At 37.2% G+C, this 18,720-nt stretch overlaps 1 protein-coding gene across 1 annotated transcript in view; it reads right to left on the reverse strand.

Moving 5' to 3' along the window:
• The window catches only part of NIPAL2 (NIPA-like domain containing 2), a 61,236-nt gene that overhangs the window by 5,942 nt on the left and 36,574 nt on the right, over positions 1-18,720 (reverse strand). The window contains exons 6-9 of the mRNA XM_008575939.1: positions 18,372-18,493; positions 9,634-9,730; positions 2,712-2,847; positions 744-832 (exon numbers count right to left, since the gene is read on the reverse strand). Of these exons, the coding sequence (XP_008574161.1) occupies positions 744-832; positions 2,712-2,847; positions 9,634-9,730; positions 18,372-18,493 (444 nt within the window). The remainder of the gene's footprint in view (positions 1-743; positions 833-2,711; positions 2,848-9,633; positions 9,731-18,371; positions 18,494-18,720) is intronic.

Genomic DNA, 18,720 nt, shown 5'->3' on the forward strand with positions numbered 1-18,720 from the left:
AGAAAGTGGTGAATACATTAAATAATAAGCCAATCAACTAGGGCATACCAATACTAAATTTAGAAATGATATACTTGAGTCTACTATATTTTGGTTTGGACCAAGTTTCAAATTTATAATTTCTGTTTTAACACTATGGTGTCTGTCATATTTTTTAAAGTCCATAAAAATAAAAGAACTGCAACAGAAGAAAAACAGAGGCCAGAACAGTGAAAGTAATAGTTTTTTTCCCATCTATCAGGCCCTCCCTGGAACATAGAATTTGGTTTTGGACTCCACTCTCTGATGAAGCTGGTGAAGAACATACAGGGAAGAGTAAATAAAAGTGGAGATATTCAGCTCAGAAACGAGACTCAAGAGGATCTTTCATGTTGCTATGATTATCAGAATGGCTGGGAAGGGGAAGACTCCAGAAAGCAGAACTAGGATGAGTGTGTAGAACTGATGAGGAAACTAATTTCAGCTCTAACATTAGAACTCTCCATATAATGAGAGTGATCCAAAACAAGACTGAGCTGTCTCAGGAGACAGAGAGCACGGGGAGCATTCACACCATGTAGAATAACCTGTCCTGGAGGATGTTGGAGAGGAAATTCAGACCCCAGGTGGAGGGTAGGGGGATACAGGCTACACGGTTCCTTATAACCTAAAGACTCCTTGATTCTCCCATTTACTCTGAAAGAAACTTCATTATACTTGTGGTGGGGGGTGGAATCACCTATGGAAAAAAAGCCAAAACTCACCTGCAATAATGGCACTGGTTGTAAAGAAAACATGGTTAACTGGCACCACCGTTGTCGTATTATAGAGTTTCGTGGCTTGATGCAGGAACCTGGGGCAGAAGACACTTACTAAAATTCTGGCTCTAGGAGACACTCAGCAATAAGTTAACAATAACTTTGAGAAATGCATGTTCTTTAGCTACAACTACAAAGGGAAAGGAAGTGCAGTGAAAGGGCATTTCCAATCAGCAGTCATAGCTTATATGCATCTGATGTATGAGATCAGATGTCAGGTTTTATGGTCTGTTTAAACCAACAACAGTAACAATGAAAAGCAATTAATCATATTCCGAAGCCACAGAAGTTTGAGTTGGAAGCGATTCAAGCTGCTGGACCAGCATCACATCGGGGTTGATTCGTTAGGATAGACCTTAGAATCTGTTAAATATCATATCTGGGGAATAGTACAGATATCCATTGACATGCCACGTGCCAAGAAAGAAGATGGAGAAGTAAAGGAATGTTGAATGTTTCAAAACAATGCTCAAGCTCCAGCTGCAGAGCACATGTGGGAGCTCAGTTCTCATTCTGGCCACCAACATGAATTCAGGTTCCCACAACTGTGTTATGCTACCCTGTCAGGGACTAGACAGTTTTCTAAAGCAGTGAATTGCACTGATGTCACCTGAGTGCTTTATTAAAGCACTAATGCTTAGGTCCTACTCTAGAGCAACTGAAAAAAAAACTTTGTGGGTAGAGCCCAGGTGTGTGTGTACATACACCCATGTAGATATACATAAATGCATGCTTGTATGTGCATGTATACATGCACACACATATATATGTACAAACAAGCCTCCTGAGGTTAACTTTAATAGGCAACCAGGGCTGAGAACCACACTTCTACAGTGTGATGGCTATAGGAACTGAAACAAGGGTGATAGGATTCAGTTTACCTTCCATTGCATTGGCTTTTTACATTCATAAAGCATAGTATAAAGGCAATGACGCTAATCACTAAATCCCAAAAGATATTGTAGCAGTACCAACTAATTCAGAAGAAAGAGAGAAGAAACAAAATAGAAGATTCAAGTATTAGAAACACACTTGGTCTTCTAAGGAAATGACAAACAAAACAGTGACAAAGCACTGGGTTTCTCTAGTAACTCTCCATAGACCTATATCCAGCCCATAACAATTAGACTTTACTTCTAACACCTACAGCGGGAACCACTCTCATTCTGAGTTTGAGCTCTGATTTCCCAGCTGGCACTGGGATGATGCTTTCGCATAGCATTTTGGGGTGAACAGAAAACTTTCTGGTCAACTCAACAGAGCCTAGCAGGCAAAGGCATAATCACAATATGAAATGGAAGGGAAGTGATTAGAGCAGATGGAGGTAGGGGGGGAGAAGAGCAGACATTAAAAATGTTCCATGTCACTGCTATTAGGGCCCAAGAGAAACATAAAACAATCATTCTGCAATCCCATGGGTACAAAGAACATTCTGGCCAAAGATGTAAAGTTCTGGGGAAAGGATTTCCCTCCCGGCCAAACGTCTGGTTTCACCCATCCCTGGACAATTAATGAGCATGAGCTAAGAAATGAAGGTGAAGGGTTCATGCATTTCCTATATTTAGAATGAAATCCTGGATGTGGACCTGCCCCTTTGATTTATTGCTAATGACAACCTGTGTACGATAGATATTAATTACAAGCAGAAGAGCATCAGGAAAGTATCAAAGTGCACTTAGCTGGATTATGGCTGTACTTTAGAACTCACAAGACATGAAGGCAATGCTTAGAAAAAATCTTATGATTGGATGCAAAGGACAAAGCAAGGCATGTTGGCTGAGGATAAGCCGTAGGCCCTTCACCCTTACAAATCAGTGTATCTCATTTTAATTATCATCTGAAGCCAATAAAGATTAATGCTCAGAACAGCACAGGAATGTTGAAAGATTAGTGAGTATGTAGAAGCTAACTTACTTGACTTGAAAAACACAAGATGCTATCATGATGATAAACATGATATAGAAGATGGGATAAGTTAGCTGCATTTTATCCGTCACAGAAAAAGTGATCATGCCTGAGACGGCTTTTACTGAAATAACTGTCAATGAGGCTGAAAAAGAAAACAAAAAACACAAATAAAGTACATATTTGAGATAGAATCACAAATAAATATCTTAAGTTTACATAGTATAGTAGCAAATACACCAATTATGCTTTAAGAATGAAAACTCTTGTGAGAGGTACAGGGTAGAATGAGACATTAACCAAGCAATAGCCTGTTGCTCAAGCTGTGCTGGACTTTAAATTTGCTTAAATCAGCTAAAGATCTCCTGTGTGACTGGGTGCTTTTTATCTTTGGAGTAAGATGCTTATTTTCTAGCGCTGACTGTTGAAAGGATGCTGTGGAGGTTATAATTACTAGTAAGTGGGAAAGGCGAAAACAACGAAGGGAGGACATAAGTCAGATTGTCCATGTGACATTAATGGGAAAATAACTATTAAACTCAACTGAAAAATTTTAAAGCCAACTGGATGAGAAGACTAGAAAGTGAAAAGCAATTCCTTGCATTTACTGAGTGTTGTACTAAGTCTACATATGAGCCTTTTTGTTAGCAGATGCCTAGATGTTTCATTAAAAGTACTTCTTGACAAAGACAATAATGGGAAGAAGAACCAGAGCTGAGTATTCATTTCTGAGTCAACCATAAATCTAAGATTTTCATAAGCAATATCTATTTATTTTCAGTGCTAAAGAAGAACCCATCCCTTAAGAGAACAAATTTCTCATAGGTTCCAAATAGCAATTAAAAAATGATTTGATAAGGTTATATCAATTTGATAGCAATGGAGCATTTTCTGGTAATACCATGTTTCTGTAGGAAGAAAATAATGCTTTCTTTCTGTTTATGTTCCCTGAAGTTACTGTTGCAAATAATTCCATAATTTAGCTGAAACCCACAGAAAGTTCAAAAGTAACTTTTACATGGAGTAATTAATTATAAGACAAAGGCATTGTGAAGGAGAAATGCTCCCTTTGTTGCTGTTGCTCTACCTGGTCATAATATATCTGAGCTTTAGTCCTTTTAGCTTTGAAAAGGTATTATTTCTTTCTATGTATATACATAAAGAATAGGTTTAAAACAGCAGGTGATGGCCAACCAGGAAGAGCCTCCCATAATTTCCTTTTCCAAAAACTGCAAATATACTTTAACTTGAAGGGTACTAGGACACATACCAAATTAGGCATTTTCTTTTAGTTAAAAGTCACAATTAACAGAGGAGACCTGGTGATAAACTCTAAAAACAAATCCCCAGTCTGAACAGAGAGGCCTTTACAACCAGGCCCCTCTCCATCTTAAAATGTCTTTTGAACTGATCCTTTTACATACTGTATTTCCTACTGATAACGACAATAGTTATATCTTAGCTAATCTAGAAATTTAAAATATCTGTAGAGATCTGTGTGTCACTTCATGGCTTAAGTTTGTAGTTAGCTCTTGAGGGACCTTGATTTCCTCCCAAACACTTTGCCTGAAATTAGAGCACAATGTGGTTATGGTCTTGTGGTCTGAACAGCCAGGTTTCCCAAAGGGATAATTAATGAAGAAGGAGCTGGACATAATGTTCCATTAGGCTCAGAACCTCAGGATTGCAAAGGACCTTAAAGGTCATTTAATTTAACCAACATCTGATTTTAAATTATACTTAACACAAAACAAACACAAAACTAGAATTCTTTATTAAACTTCTAAATAAACTATCCATTTCTATAGTTAATCATTATATTTTCAAAGCATGTACAATCACCAACTGATTAATCACTGTTTATTAAAACCCCTCGAGTTATTCCTAGGATGGTATTGAGAACTTCTAAGTTTATTTTCTGGGAGAGTAGGGGGAGGAGGGTGGTTGATGAGGATAGGTGGAAATACAAAATTGTAATGTAGTATTATTCTAATGCTGTATATGTAAAAATAGAAAGTACTTACGTATGCACAGAAAAAAAGATAGAAGAAACGTCATCAAGATACTGTCAGTGGTTATCTATAGCACTAGGATTATGAATAACCTTAATAACATTTTAAAAAATCTATGAAAGTATACATGTTCATTTAAAAATTTTTGGAAAATGCAGAAAAGACTGGAAAGAAAAACCTGTTATCTCAATACTCATCCCTAAGTCATTTTTAACATTTTGACACACTGTTATTTTTCTATCCTTTAAGTATATCACAACATGTGAATCATATGATATATACTATTTAGGAACCTATTCTCCATTACCATTAAGTATTTTCTATGCCATTAAATATTCTTCTTAAGCATGATTTTTATTGTCTGTAAAGAATGCCTTTGTATAAATGTATAATTTATTTAGGCAGTTCCCTATTTTTGGACATTTAGATTGTATCCTTTTTTTTTTTTTTTTACTATTAAAAATGAGGCTGCAATGAATATTCTTGAACATAAATCTTGGTATATCACTCTGCCTGTTTCCTTAGGAAAATCACCTAAAGAGGAATTACCATGTTGACAGCCACTGTGAAAGCTTCTGAAATATACTAGCAAACTGCCTTCCAGAGAGTCCCTGTCACACTTTGTTGTATTGTGCCACAGTGCTCAATTACACAGATTTTTATACTTGTCTTTGCGTCGTTCTCTATTTTTTAAATTACCAACAATAAACATATAAGCCTATCTAAAAACATTCATGGAAAATCTGAATTAAAAGACACTATGAATACTTCCATGAACTTTTTGAATCCTCATAGATTACTTTCATCATTACAACACCATTTTTTTCAAACATCAGCTGACCTGTTTTTGAAATTTGGCCTTCTCAGTTTATTCTTCATCAATAGCTCCTTCCTAGAGCTTTCCTAGAGTCTTTCCTACAGCCACCAATGTCTCCTTATTGGAGCCATAAATATGTCATTTATTAATTTTGCTTTGACAACCAGAGTGAGTAAAGGATAGAGAAGGATTTCCTAGCTTCCTGATCAGCTGAAAGGACGATGCTAAGAGGCTTCAGATTCTTTAAGAAAGATCAGAGCCACAGGCAAAGGGAGCCACTCAATAGCAGCCAGATTCCTTTCTTCCTGATTGCCTTCACTCTCTATTTCCTTTTTTAGTTCCATTTTTAAAAATCTAACGCACAAGCAATATTATGACAACAATAAAGTAAAGGAAAAACTCCACGTATGCACTTCCACAGCCTCTCACTCATTTCCAGCTTTTGCCTCACGTGTGCTTTTAATCATAGTGAAGGTAGGTACAATGTTGTCTGTTACTTTTTCCATTTTATATAACACTATAAATTTCTTCAAAGCTGCTTCATAATTTTCATAGTCTTTTTTTCTTGTAAAAGTCATTAATGATGTTTGTAAGATAAACAGAAAGATGAGTACACAGTGAACAGTGGGTATTTTTTCCCCCTCATTTCTAACTGTAATGAGAACACTTCCGGTATTTCACCATCAAAATCTTTATTAGGGATGGATATTAAACTTTAACATGGCTTTTTGGCATCTATTGAGATAATTACATGATATGTCCCTTTAAAAGAATTTTTCCAACTTTATTGAGGTATCATTAAAAAATTCTATAAATTTAAGTTGTACAACATGGTGATTTGATATATGTATATATTGTGGAATGATTACCACAATCAAGTTGGTTAACATATCCCCCACCTCACATAGTTACCATTTTTTCTTAAGTACAGTGACAACGTTTAGTATTGACTCTCAGCAAATTTCAAATATACAATACATATTGTTAACTTCAGTCACCATGCTGTACATTACATCCCCAGAACTTATCCATCTTATAGCTGAAAGTCTGTACCATTTGATCAACCTCTCAATACAGTATTTCCCTTTAGACTCATTAACATGATGAACTCTGTTAATGGATTTCTTAAAGAACTATCTTCCAGTCCTATAATAAATTAACTAATTAATTCAAATGCTTATTGTGTGCTCACTATGCTCAGTTCTAGGTAAAGTGTATATGGCATAAATCAAAGATGTGGTCTCTGTCCTCATGGAACTAACCCAGTGAGCAAGATGAGCTCATAACAACATATCAACATGTAAGTAGAATTCGTAAGTACAAATTGTTATGAGTGTTACAAAGAAAGAGAACCAGTTTTATTAAGGCCACTTAGTCATTAAGTATGATTTACTCTAGATCCTATTTGCTAATACTTTATTTGGGATTTTTGCATCAGTATTTAGTAGTGAAATTAGTTCATAGTGTTTTTTATTTGTTTTATCTTTTTCAGACTTGAGATCAGTATTATCAGATTATGTTAAAAAAAAACAAAAGTAATAGCTTTCTTCTTATGCCCTCAAATAGTTCCAACAACAACAGAATAATCTATTCCTTAAAGGTTTGAAGACATTACCTTTGAAACCGTCTAGGCCTGGTTCTTTTTTAAAGTGTAGCTTTTTAACAATGCCTTTATTTCCTCCATAGTCATTTTCTTTTGAAGAATAAGCAGTTTATTCAAGTTTTCATATATATATATATACACACACACATATATATCTATGTATATGTTTATATATATGTATATGTATATACATATATATGTCTATCCATCCATCTCTCATTTCTATTTTGGGGCATTTGTGATTTTTCTTTTTTTTCTGATGTAGGATCTATTTTATTAGTTGTCTTTTAAGAACTGATTCCTAGGTTTAGTTATCGATTCATTACTTTTCTGTTTTCTATTTCATTAATTTTTGTCTTTTTTGTTAAATGCTTCTTTCTGCATTTCTTAGCTTTATTTCAGCATTTTTTTCTAACTTCTCGAGTTGAGTGCTTAATTGACTTACATTTAAAGCAATTGGTTTCCTTTGAATACAGCATTAGTCATAAACTCTAGGTTTTAATATTAAACGTTTTCATAATAACTTTTAAAATATATACTGCAATGAAATCTTTGTTTCTATTTTGCCTAGCTGCAGTTTTAAGAGTAGTGTTAACATGTCCAGGTGTTAGAGTTTTACTGGTTTCTACTTTTTTGTTATTATTTTTCTGTTTTTATTTTACTGTGATCTGAGAATGCGATCTGGACTATTTCAACTTTCTGGAAACTATCAAGGATTTCTCTTTGTGGCCGATTGCACGATCAACTTTTGTAAATGTTACGCAGGCACTTGAAATAAGGTTTATTCTGTTTTCAGGATTTAGAGTTCAATATTAGAGGACTAGTTCAAAATTAAGTATTCAGATCCTCTATCTTTATGTATTTTTCTGTCTACTTATCTTCCATGAGCTGAGAGAAGTCTCCTACTCCCCTTATATTTCTGTTGCTGTAATTTTACTTTTTCTGCAGATTTTTACATTGCATATTAGATATGATATTTTGTGATAATTTCATTTTATGCTTTCTGCCTTAATTTTAACTTAGTAATATCATGACCCCCTGCTTTCTTTTACTTTTAACTTGAGCTACTTTGTTTTACAAATTTTGATGAAATTTATATACATAGCCAAAACATTTCATAACCAGCAAGAGCCAGTTGGAAAGGGTGCTGGACCTAGCACCACTGGCAGAGGGTCCTGGAGGCCCCCTGCATTAGTAAGTATCATGGCAGAGCTAGAGTTGGGAGGAGGAGGCATCAAGGGAAGGAGGCACTCAGAAGGCTTGGGTGGCAGTAATTTCAGAAACTCTGACAGCTATTCTGGTCAAATTGGCTGAATGCAATTTCAGAATATTTTTCAAAATCAATCTGATTTTCTCTAAAGTCCAATTTGATTATCTTCCTTTTTTACTAGGTAAACTTATCCCATTTACATTTATGATCATAACTGATATGTATGATCTTAATTCTGTTATCTTACGTTCCTATTTATAATGCACATTTTCTCTCTTAGCTGTTTGGTTTGGTTCTCCCTATCTGGTAATTTGGAAAGAAATAAACATAAAGTTCCCGTTCTGTTCTCTTTATCAACAGCATACCTGAATATGGTGTAGAGTACGTTTGTTTCTATAAGGAGCTATCACAAACATAAATCTTTCAATATAAAGGACAGAACTAGTTAATGAGGTAGAAAAATGAAAGCCCAAGCATCTCATTAACATGGGGGCGTCAGACTGCCCCAATGGTATAAGTACAACCTACCAAGTCATAGCAAACAACACACAATGTATGGGTCATCTTACTGACAAAGAAGAGGCAAGGGAAGAATTACAAATAAATTTTTAAAAACGGAATTTCCCAAATGATTAGTGAGATCTCCTGGTCGTGTGTGTGTGTGTGTGTGTGTGTGTGTGTGTGTGTGTGTGTGTGTAAGAGAGAGACAGAGACAGAAAAGGAGAGGAGAGGAAGAATACATTATAAAAATATGTAGTGGGCTTATCTAAGCATCAGTTTTCAAATCTTACAATGTGCCTTGGGGGGGGGGAAAGTAAATGGGCTAGTAAACAATGAATGAAAGAAATGTGATATTTAAGAAAATTATAATGCTCACACTTATATTTCCTATTAGCCATATTTTAAAGTTTTTTAAAAAATGTAAACAACATAGGTTTTGCTAACCAATTCCTGACACAGGAGTTTCAATTTGGTTCATAGTTCGTTCCTCTTTTAATATTTTTAAATTATTTACTTAGAAAAATCTTCAAATTGTCAGGGAACAAATAAAATTACCAAGAAGTGAAAAATCTGAAATACATTTTTAAAATAATTAAATATATATCAATTGCAGTAATAGACGTGCAAAGTATAATTTGCATAACTTAGACTTGGTTTCTTTCTACATATCAGAGCTGAAAAATATAAATAGTTAGAAAGGGATAGAATGCTTAAGTATTTCTCCTCAAATCTCATTTATGATTTAGCACAGCCAGATTAGAGTATAAGAAAAAAAAATATGTCCTTACCTAGTAGTGCCACCAGAGTCAGCAAAATCACAATGTGCTTCATTCCTCTTCTTTTATAGAAATATAGGAGGATGCAGAAAATTAATATTTCTAAAATCTAGAAAGAAAAAAATGAAAAAGAGTAAGTTATTCTATACAAAGTCTTCAAAATGCCACACTTCTCTGATTTTATAACAGTTCTCATACATAATTATAAAAACACAAGAACATAAAAAGCCTCAGCCATCCATATCCTGAGCTCTAAAACCACCTATCTGCCAGTGATGCCCAAATCTAGATCTCTAATCCTGACTTCCATGGGATTCCAGTCTCATTTATTCAACTCTCTGCTAGATGTTTCCACATGCATGTTTAATAGACATACCACACTAATACGTGCAGTACTTCACTTTCATGATTCCCCACCTTCCCAAATTGTTCCTCTTGGGGTCTTTGCCCCTCAGTAAATGGCATCGCTATATGACCTGCTGCACAAGCCAAAATCCCATCCTCTTCCCTCACTCCCTGCCGTCCTCTGTGGACTACTGCATGAGCTTCTAGCTCGTCTCTGATTTTACTCTTGCCTCTCTACAATCCAGCTATTTCATTTGTAGAGAAGAATATATATGACACCCACTTCTCTAAGGCATTTATAATAATATGACGAGTACTCATGTGTCCTGTGCCCCACCTAAGGAACAGAATCTACCAATACCTTTGAAGTCTCTTGTGTGCCCCTCCCCACGTGCACTCCCCTCCTCCTCTGACCTCCGCAGGAACCACTACATTGAATTTTGTCTCTATCATTTACTTACTTTATAGTTTATCACATTTTTATGTATTCCCAAACAATAGCCTGTTTATTTTTGCATATATTTGGACTTTATACAAGTTGAATCATACTTGCTTTTACCTGTTTTTTCACTCTGCATTATATTTATGATATTCATCCAGGATGGTACACGCAGTGATAACATAAATTAGATCCAGTCACGCTTTGCTAAAACCTCCTATGGTTTCCTATCACATTTAGAATAAAATCCAAACTCGCCCCTGGATTACAAAACCCTGGTTACTTCTCAGACCTCATTTTGTACCACTCACTCCTGAATGGTCCACTGTGAGCCACCCACAGTGGCCTCTTTTTTTCTTATTATTTTTCTTTTTTCTTTTTCCCGTTCTTTGCAATTCTGATTGCTTCTGACTTTAGGTCTTTGCATGAATTCTTTGCTCTGCTTGGAGCTCTTTCGCTGATCTTTGCACAATGGCTCTTTTTAGTCACTCAGCTCTCAGCTCAAACATCACCTACACCAAGAGTTCTTCTCTGATGACTCTGATCTAACAGAGCCACCTGCTATCCTGTCACACCCGGGGCTCAGCTTATTGTGGAGCATTCTGCCGTTATCGGGTGCATTGCTTGCTGTGTGTTCATGTGTTCCTTGTCGTCGCCCCCACTAGGACCAGCTCTGTGAGCACAAGGACCTTATCTGCTCTGTTTGCCACTCTATCTCCAGTGCCTGGCACAGTCAGTCACTCAATTAAGTATTTATGGAATTAATGAGTAAATTACATCTCAAATTTATTACAAACATTTAGCCAAAAAAAGACCTAATGTATAATAAACTGTGTTCAATAAGTATTAATTGACCAAAAGTTTAAAATTTTCCTACTCTTAAGAAAACTCTAGTGCAATTTTGAGCTCTCAGTTTTATTTTTGTTTTGACATTCTTTTTTTGCAGCCCTTAAAATAACCAATGCCAGGCTATTATTTTTTTTCATAAGGGATGATATCCCTGGACTGAAATCATAAATATGAATGTTTACTTTTCTGACAGTGGACAAGTAAAAGCACCACTACAAATTATTTTCTTAAAAATGACTGGAGTTAGGGATTTCATGATGTCCAGGACTGTACTTTACTCACAGAGCCCTCTCTAAATCAACTTAAATCTCTTTTTCAATTCAGGATTTTACTTGTTGGCTTTTTCCTCTAGTCCTCCATGGGCATGGAAAACAGCAGGACCTTATCGTCCTCATTTAAAAACCTTTTCATCTAACATGGAAGGTTAAATTCGTCATCATCTTCTGGTAAATTAAACCAATTATTTTAACTTTTCCTTATAAGGCTTATTTGCCCTTTTTCCTCTAGTCCTCCATGGGCATGGAAAACAGCAGGACCTTATCGTCCTCATTTAAAAACCTTTTCATCTAACATGGAAGGTTAAATTATCCCTTAGTCATCATCTTCTGGTAAATTAAACCAATTATTTTAACTTTTCCTTATAAGGCTTATTTGCCAGGCCTTTAACAAAATCGGGTCCTGCTACAAAGCTATTCAAGTCCTATCTCTTTGCCTTCCTAAAGCTGCCATCTTAACCTTGGTCTCCCAATCTCTTTACAACTCACCAATTGTTAACAGAAATACCCCTCTCAGCTTCATCTCCCCTCAACCACAGGCTTCCATTTCTCAGCAGAGACAATGACAAGCAGCTCACAGCAACACTGAAGCCCACTCAGGACCACTGCATTCATTGCTGGGGAAAAGGAAGCTCTTCCTGCGCTGAGTATGTTAGCTCAATCTGTTAGCAAGCTGATTATGAATTTTTGGGAGGGGATAAGGGTAGTTGTTATCAGTTCTAAAAACCATGTCTGACTTTTTTTTTGCAAATTCCATCTCTGTGGCTTCAGATAAATAAAACATGAGCTCCCATTATTCACAGAATGACTTTAGTTGCCCTGGGTTCTGCTTTGTGGCAGGAGGTCACAAAGCTCGCAAGAATAAAATATTCAAGCAGTATGAATTAATATTAATTTTTTTCTAGCAATATTTTCCTCTCTCTGAAAACATCAGTATTAAAGAAACTGTGATTTCTGCAGGTTGTTGTGCCCCAGGAAGAGGCTGCATCACCAACAGCTGTCTCAGAGGGCAGGAATAAGAGTGGCACTTACTCACCAGTTGCCTTCCACATGGCACTGTTCTCAGGGTGTTCCCTGTCCTAACTCCCTGAATCCTCACAAACACCTCAGGAGGTAGTTGCTATCCCTATTTTACAGGTGAGGAAACTAAGGCTCAGAGAGGTTAAAAAGTGCAGAATAATGGCCCCCATAGAAGTTCATGTCCTAATCTATGGAATCTGTAAAGATGTGACTTTATGTGGTAAAGGGACTTTGTAGATGTGATTGAGGTTATGGACCTTCAGATGGGGAGATTTTCCTGGATTATCCAAGTGGGCCCAATGTGATTGCATATTTTAAAAGCAGAGAACCTTCTCAGCTATGGTCAGAGATGGAGGCAATGTGAGAAAGACCCAAACCAAGGAATGCTGGTGATCTTTAAATCCTGGAAAAGGCAAGAAAACAGATTCTCCCTTGGAGGCTTTAGCAAGGAATACAGCCCTGCCAACACCTTGACTTTAGTCCATTGAGACCCGTGTCAGACTTCTGACCTATAAAACTGTAAGACAATAAATTCAGGCTGTTTTAAGCCACTAAATTTGTGACAATTTGTTACGGATGTAATAGAAAACTAATTCAGGTTTTGGTACCTGAAGTCTTTTCAGAGGAACAGAATCTTCAGGATGAGTTTTCTGAACTGATTTGGGGTTGTCTGGATTGACTCTCTAATCTAATTAGATTTAAAATTACTAATCACCCTGTTTTAGTGGTAAAAAGGGCTCGGCAGTCCATGGGATGAGGTGGCAAAAGAGATTCACATTTCACCACTGGATACCCCACGTGCAGTACCAAAATCTGAGCCTGACTTTAACTTAACTCTCACCAAGTTCTTCTTGAAAGCATAGCCTTTGATATGGCTTCTTTGTCCAAAAGAAATGAGCTCTGCGAAGGTTCTCTCTAAGGCCAAGTTTGGACAAAGATTTGATCCTTGGTAGTGGGCTTTATTAGTTCTGCACCGAGAGGTGTTTGGTGAAGTGTGCTGGAGTGTGCATCCCACAGGTGGAAAGCCTAGTTTTGGATTCTGGCTCTGCCACTTAGTATTTATGTGATGTTGGCTGAGTTACTGGACCTCCCTAAGCCTCAGCTTCTCCATCTGTGAGATACAGAGGATAACAGTGACCAACATATAGGACTGTTGTGCAGGTAAAGGACAGACTATCACAGGAGTAAAGCACAGGGCTCTGTCCACTCAGTAAGAGCTGGCTACTGCTACAGCAGAAGCATCTCCCAATGCAGACACATATGTGCCATTTGCATTCAGACAATAAAGCAGATGAACACCATGCAATAGATATGGGAATCTTATAAGAACATATAGTTTTCTCTCTTCAGGTTTTTAACACTTGATGGTGGGTTTTGAAACAACTTTACCAAAAAGGCTGACAATAATCAGTTTTGGGGTATAGAATTAAACCAAACAACAGGCTTGGCCCCTAGTTCTGCTGATTTAATTTTTTGTCTGGTGGAGAGAAATTGAGCACCGTGCAGATTACTTTGTGAGGGATTTTATGTTCACAGCAGAGGTTTTGATTTGAATAGTCTGTTGGAAAATCTGGGTGGGCAAAACAGCCATGATCAAGCCTGCCAAAGAACATGAAGTAATTGAGGCTTAGGGCCACATTTCCTAATGTGGATTCTACAGAGCACATTAATAGGTATTACTCAACCATAGATCCTTCCGAGAAAAGGTCCCCATGGTCAAATACGCCTGCACCATGTGGGATTAGCAAAATTAAACCTATTTCCCAAAGGACTACTAGCCTTCAACATGCTAACAGAGATAATGAATTTCTCAGTGGGAGTTTTGTTATGCAGATCTCTCCAACCTAGTTTGACCTTGAAAACCCACTCATTTTTGCTTTATGGCAAGCATGGGGGATGGGGGCTACCTATCTGTGGAGTACAGGCTAGCAGAGGCTGTTTCAGTGGGCAAGTTGAGGGCACTTCATCGTTCTCAGGCTGGTAGACACTGGGCTTCCCAAATCCTCTTCCTGCAAAAAAGGTACCAGACCAGAGGATATGGGGGCTACCTATCTGTGGAGTACAGGCTAGCAGAGGCTGTTTCAGTGGGCAAGTTGAGGGCACTTCATCGTTCTCGGGCTGGTAGACACTGGGCTTCCCAAATCCTCTTCCTGCAAAAAAGGTACCAGACCAGAGGATAAGCTCCTGGGCCTTGTTTCTGTGAGGCTTTGACTTAACATAAGCCTTGAAGGTAAAACAGACACATCCGTCTGGTACAGGTAAACACATATGAAAACGGGATGATAGGAGCTACTCTGTAATGCAATTTTACAATCGTCTTTTTGAGAAATATAAAATGTATTCAGACTTTTAAATATTCTTATTCATTTTATAAGCTATTTGATCAGTCCCGAAAGCCAACTCAGGTGCTGTATTTTTACTTGGTGTAATACATAGTTAGATGAATGATACGTCAAAGAACAGTCTTAATTACTGTAATTATGATTTCTGCAGTCATGATTTGCAGAAAAAGCACAGAATCTGCCACATCTGAGGATTAAATATCAATTACTTAGATGTTTAACAGATTTAAGCCAAACTTCAGCACATGATCTTATTAGCATATAATTGATCACTTCTAGAGTCTTTAGAGATGCCACTGTATAAAGGATTAAATTTAAAACTAATATAATATTGTATACATTCCCCTTTGAGTATAATGGCAATAATACTATTCAAATGTGACTTCTTAAAGGTTTATGTTACCTTATAAATACCTGGAATTATTTACATCTTCTCTGTGGCATTTATTTTCAAATATACTTTCATTATCTTAATATGATTTACAGAAATATGGGTCCCTCCCCAGGACTGTAAAATTCCTGCTACGGGAATTTCTCTCTATAAGTTGGGTGTCTAAATGAACAAATGAATTTATTATAAGAGTTGACTTTGAAAAATGGCAAAATACAATGAATTTCAAAGTACTTTTTGTGGAAATACACAGTTTAATGAGAAGTAGTTTTGATCTTTTCAAATGTTTTCTCTCGTGTTAAAACAATACAAAATACATCATCATTAAACAATTCTGTTTATTCTAGGAAATAAGTCTTGATGCGTCTTTAATCTCCAAAGGATTCAACTCAGGCTATTAATTTTCAGGTCACAGGCTATGTGACCCTTTTCTTACTGGATGAAGAATTTGTTTTGCCTGTAGGCAAAGAGTTATAATGTGCTGGTAGGACTTCAAGTCTGGACTATCATGAAATAGTCAACAAAGTATAAAGAACAAAAGTAAATCATAGAGATTAAAATTCCTTCTAGTGCTTACAGTTGATCGATGAAAGCTGTGATAGTTAAGGGACTGAGTATGGCAGACAAGTAGGAAGATAAACGGCACAGGGCAGAGGCACAAAGCATGACAGACCTGAGGAAGGCTCATCGAGTTAGAAAGCCCAATCCTAAAGGGTGATAGAGGGCAGGGGGTAGGGAAGGAGGCAGGAATTGACAGAGCGAGGGTAGAAATAAGGTCTATGAGACTGGAAGTCAGGGCCATAACATATAAGGAACAGATGTTTAAATAGTCAGGACATTATGACCAACAGGCTGATTGATTGATTGATCAACTAATAATAGTTCTTGGCCTCTGAAGAAGTACATGGTCTGCTGAAATAGAATGGACAGGTAAATAGATAATTAAAACCTAATGTGGCCTGTGGGCAGCTCAGAGAATGCAGCAACTAACTTGGTAATATCTTCACAGAAGAGGTTCCATCTGAGCCATGCCCATGAGGGTGAGTTTGCGTGGAGTTGTAGGGGAACGAAGGCATGGGACAAAGGAGGTAGAGGACTTGCCTGGCAGAGGGAACAGCAGACAGACACAACAGCACTGAGTTACGTGGCTGAAGTGAGCTAACTTGATTAGCCGCAGTGCTGAGGATGAGCGGCAAGGGAGACAGACTCATTAAGGGACTGCTGGCAGAGTTTGAGCAAGAGATGACAAAAGCTTGAATTAATGCAATGGCAATGGGATGTAAAAAAGGAGTCGAGTTCAAGAGACTTTAAAATGTCCAACAGGATGCGGGGGGGGGGGGGTAGGAGAAGTCATGTTAGCGCAGGTTTCCAATATGGGAGGATGACATAGAAAATAAAAGGGAGGGGGAGTTTGGGAGAGAGAGACTGAGTTCCATACTTGATGTGCTACATTTGAGGAACCCATGGGACATCCAGGCAGGGAGAGATGAGAACACAGATCTGGAGCTCAGGAGAGGCCTGGGAAGGATAGATAGGTTTGGACCTGGAAGGAGGTTGATGGTAGAGTGGGCAATGGGATCACTTTAAAAGACCCTGGGAAAGTATATGGCATGAATAGATATGAGGGGTTGGCAGAGGAGGAAGAGGTGCCCAGGAGCCTGGGATGGATTAGTCAAAGAGGAAGAGGAGAAACAGGGAAAACATACTGAGGAAGCCAGGGAAGAGAGAGGTTCAGGAGAAGTGACAGACCATGGAATAAATGCTGCACAAGGTTCAAGAGGAGTCAGAGCCCAAAACAACAATTCCACTTGCAATTTGTGGAGCGACCTCCTAGACTGCAATGAGTCAGGAGTGAATGCGGGCTGAGGAAGTGGATGCGGCCAGCAAGAGCAGACTATTGAGTACATTTTGGGTGATGAATGAAAGAAGAGAAATAGAGCAGTTTATTACAGCATGTGTAGTATATGAGAAATTTTATTTTAAACAGAGAAACCTAAGGATCTTTGTAGAGTCAGAGAAAGAATTAGAGAGGGAGACTGTAAAGAAAAAAGACCTATAAATATTTGTGTTCCAGTGGTCAAAATTATATACCAGAAATGGTAAAATATATAGAATTTTGTCATATGGACTAGGAACTGCTGCTGTAATATCCTGAGTTACACCTACAGCAAATTTCACCAATAAACACATCCCTGTAAATGCCAGCATCATACTTTTAATGCTAGATGTGTAAATTAGGATTGTACTATTTTGTCTGTTTTAATGGCAGAGGGTGAGATAGCATTTTGATGTCACTTCTATTCCTAAAATTACATGATTCTGTGTGCTTTGATTCTTTTCATCAAAATTCACAACTATTTTACCAATCCAGTTCTTGGTTAAATGCTAAGCTAGACTATTCCCAGTTTTCTTCTTACTGCTTTCCCTTCCTACAATATTCCTACTCTTTAATCTAAACTTCTGTATCAAGTTACATATCAATCATTTCAATCATGTTACCTCTTTATATCCACCAGATACAGCCACTTTATTAAATAAAATATCCCAATTAATGGCTTCAAACTTCTATATCAGCTCATTTCCTTTTCTCTCTTACATACTTCTCAGAATTGTACTATTGCTGTCTGCCCCTCTCAGACAATCTGTTGCATTGATCTCAACAAGGATGTTTAAAAAAAAAAAAACTATCTTGAATAAAATTCAGTGAAGCAAAATGTGTCCTCAGGTATTGTCCCTTGACCTTGGAAGAGAGTGGGTTTTATTGTCTTTTTGTTTGTTTTTTGTTGTTGTTTTGTTTTTGTTTTTTACTTTGAGTTGTCCTAAAACATGTTGCTCTGAATTTGCTGAATTAAACATTATGGAAATTGTTCCAGTGACAGGTGACCCCTAAAGGAGGGATACCTGAGAAACTGAAGGTGCTTCTATTCCTAACTTAGTATTTCAAATACTTTGGTATCAATCAAATGTATTAACATTTTAATAAGGTATTAGTGCTGAGAAGAAAAGGTTATATTAGTTCTCTAACAATTGCATGTACTGTTGCTGTAGATGATACAACTTCAGGGATAGTAAAATATTAGAATTCTTACCACATAGATCAGGAACTGCCAGCCAACAAAGTAATACTGTACTGTTCTTGCTGAGATAGCCTGAGTTATATTTGGAGCAAAGTTCACCAATAAATATGTTCCTGCAAGTGCCAATGTCATACCTTTAAATAAAATTGAAAAGACAAACCAAATTGAAAAGGACACTTAAAGCATTTTTTGAACATTACCTAGAATCTGAGCATTACTTGTATAAGTGCCCACTCCCTTCCTACTAAATAAGTTTCATCAGACCTTCCCTAGATAGCGCCATACCTGAAGGCATTAACTCCAAAGGGAAATAAGGGCCAGGGAATGGATGGGGCAGGACACAACTTTTCATTTTTCTCTG

The sequence above is a fragment of the Galeopterus variegatus genome, unplaced genomic scaffold, assembly GCF_000696425.1.
Source record: "Galeopterus variegatus unplaced genomic scaffold, G_variegatus-3.0.2 Scaffold1260, whole genome shotgun sequence".
Classification (NCBI taxonomy): Eukaryota; Metazoa; Chordata; class Mammalia; order Dermoptera; family Cynocephalidae; genus Galeopterus; species Galeopterus variegatus.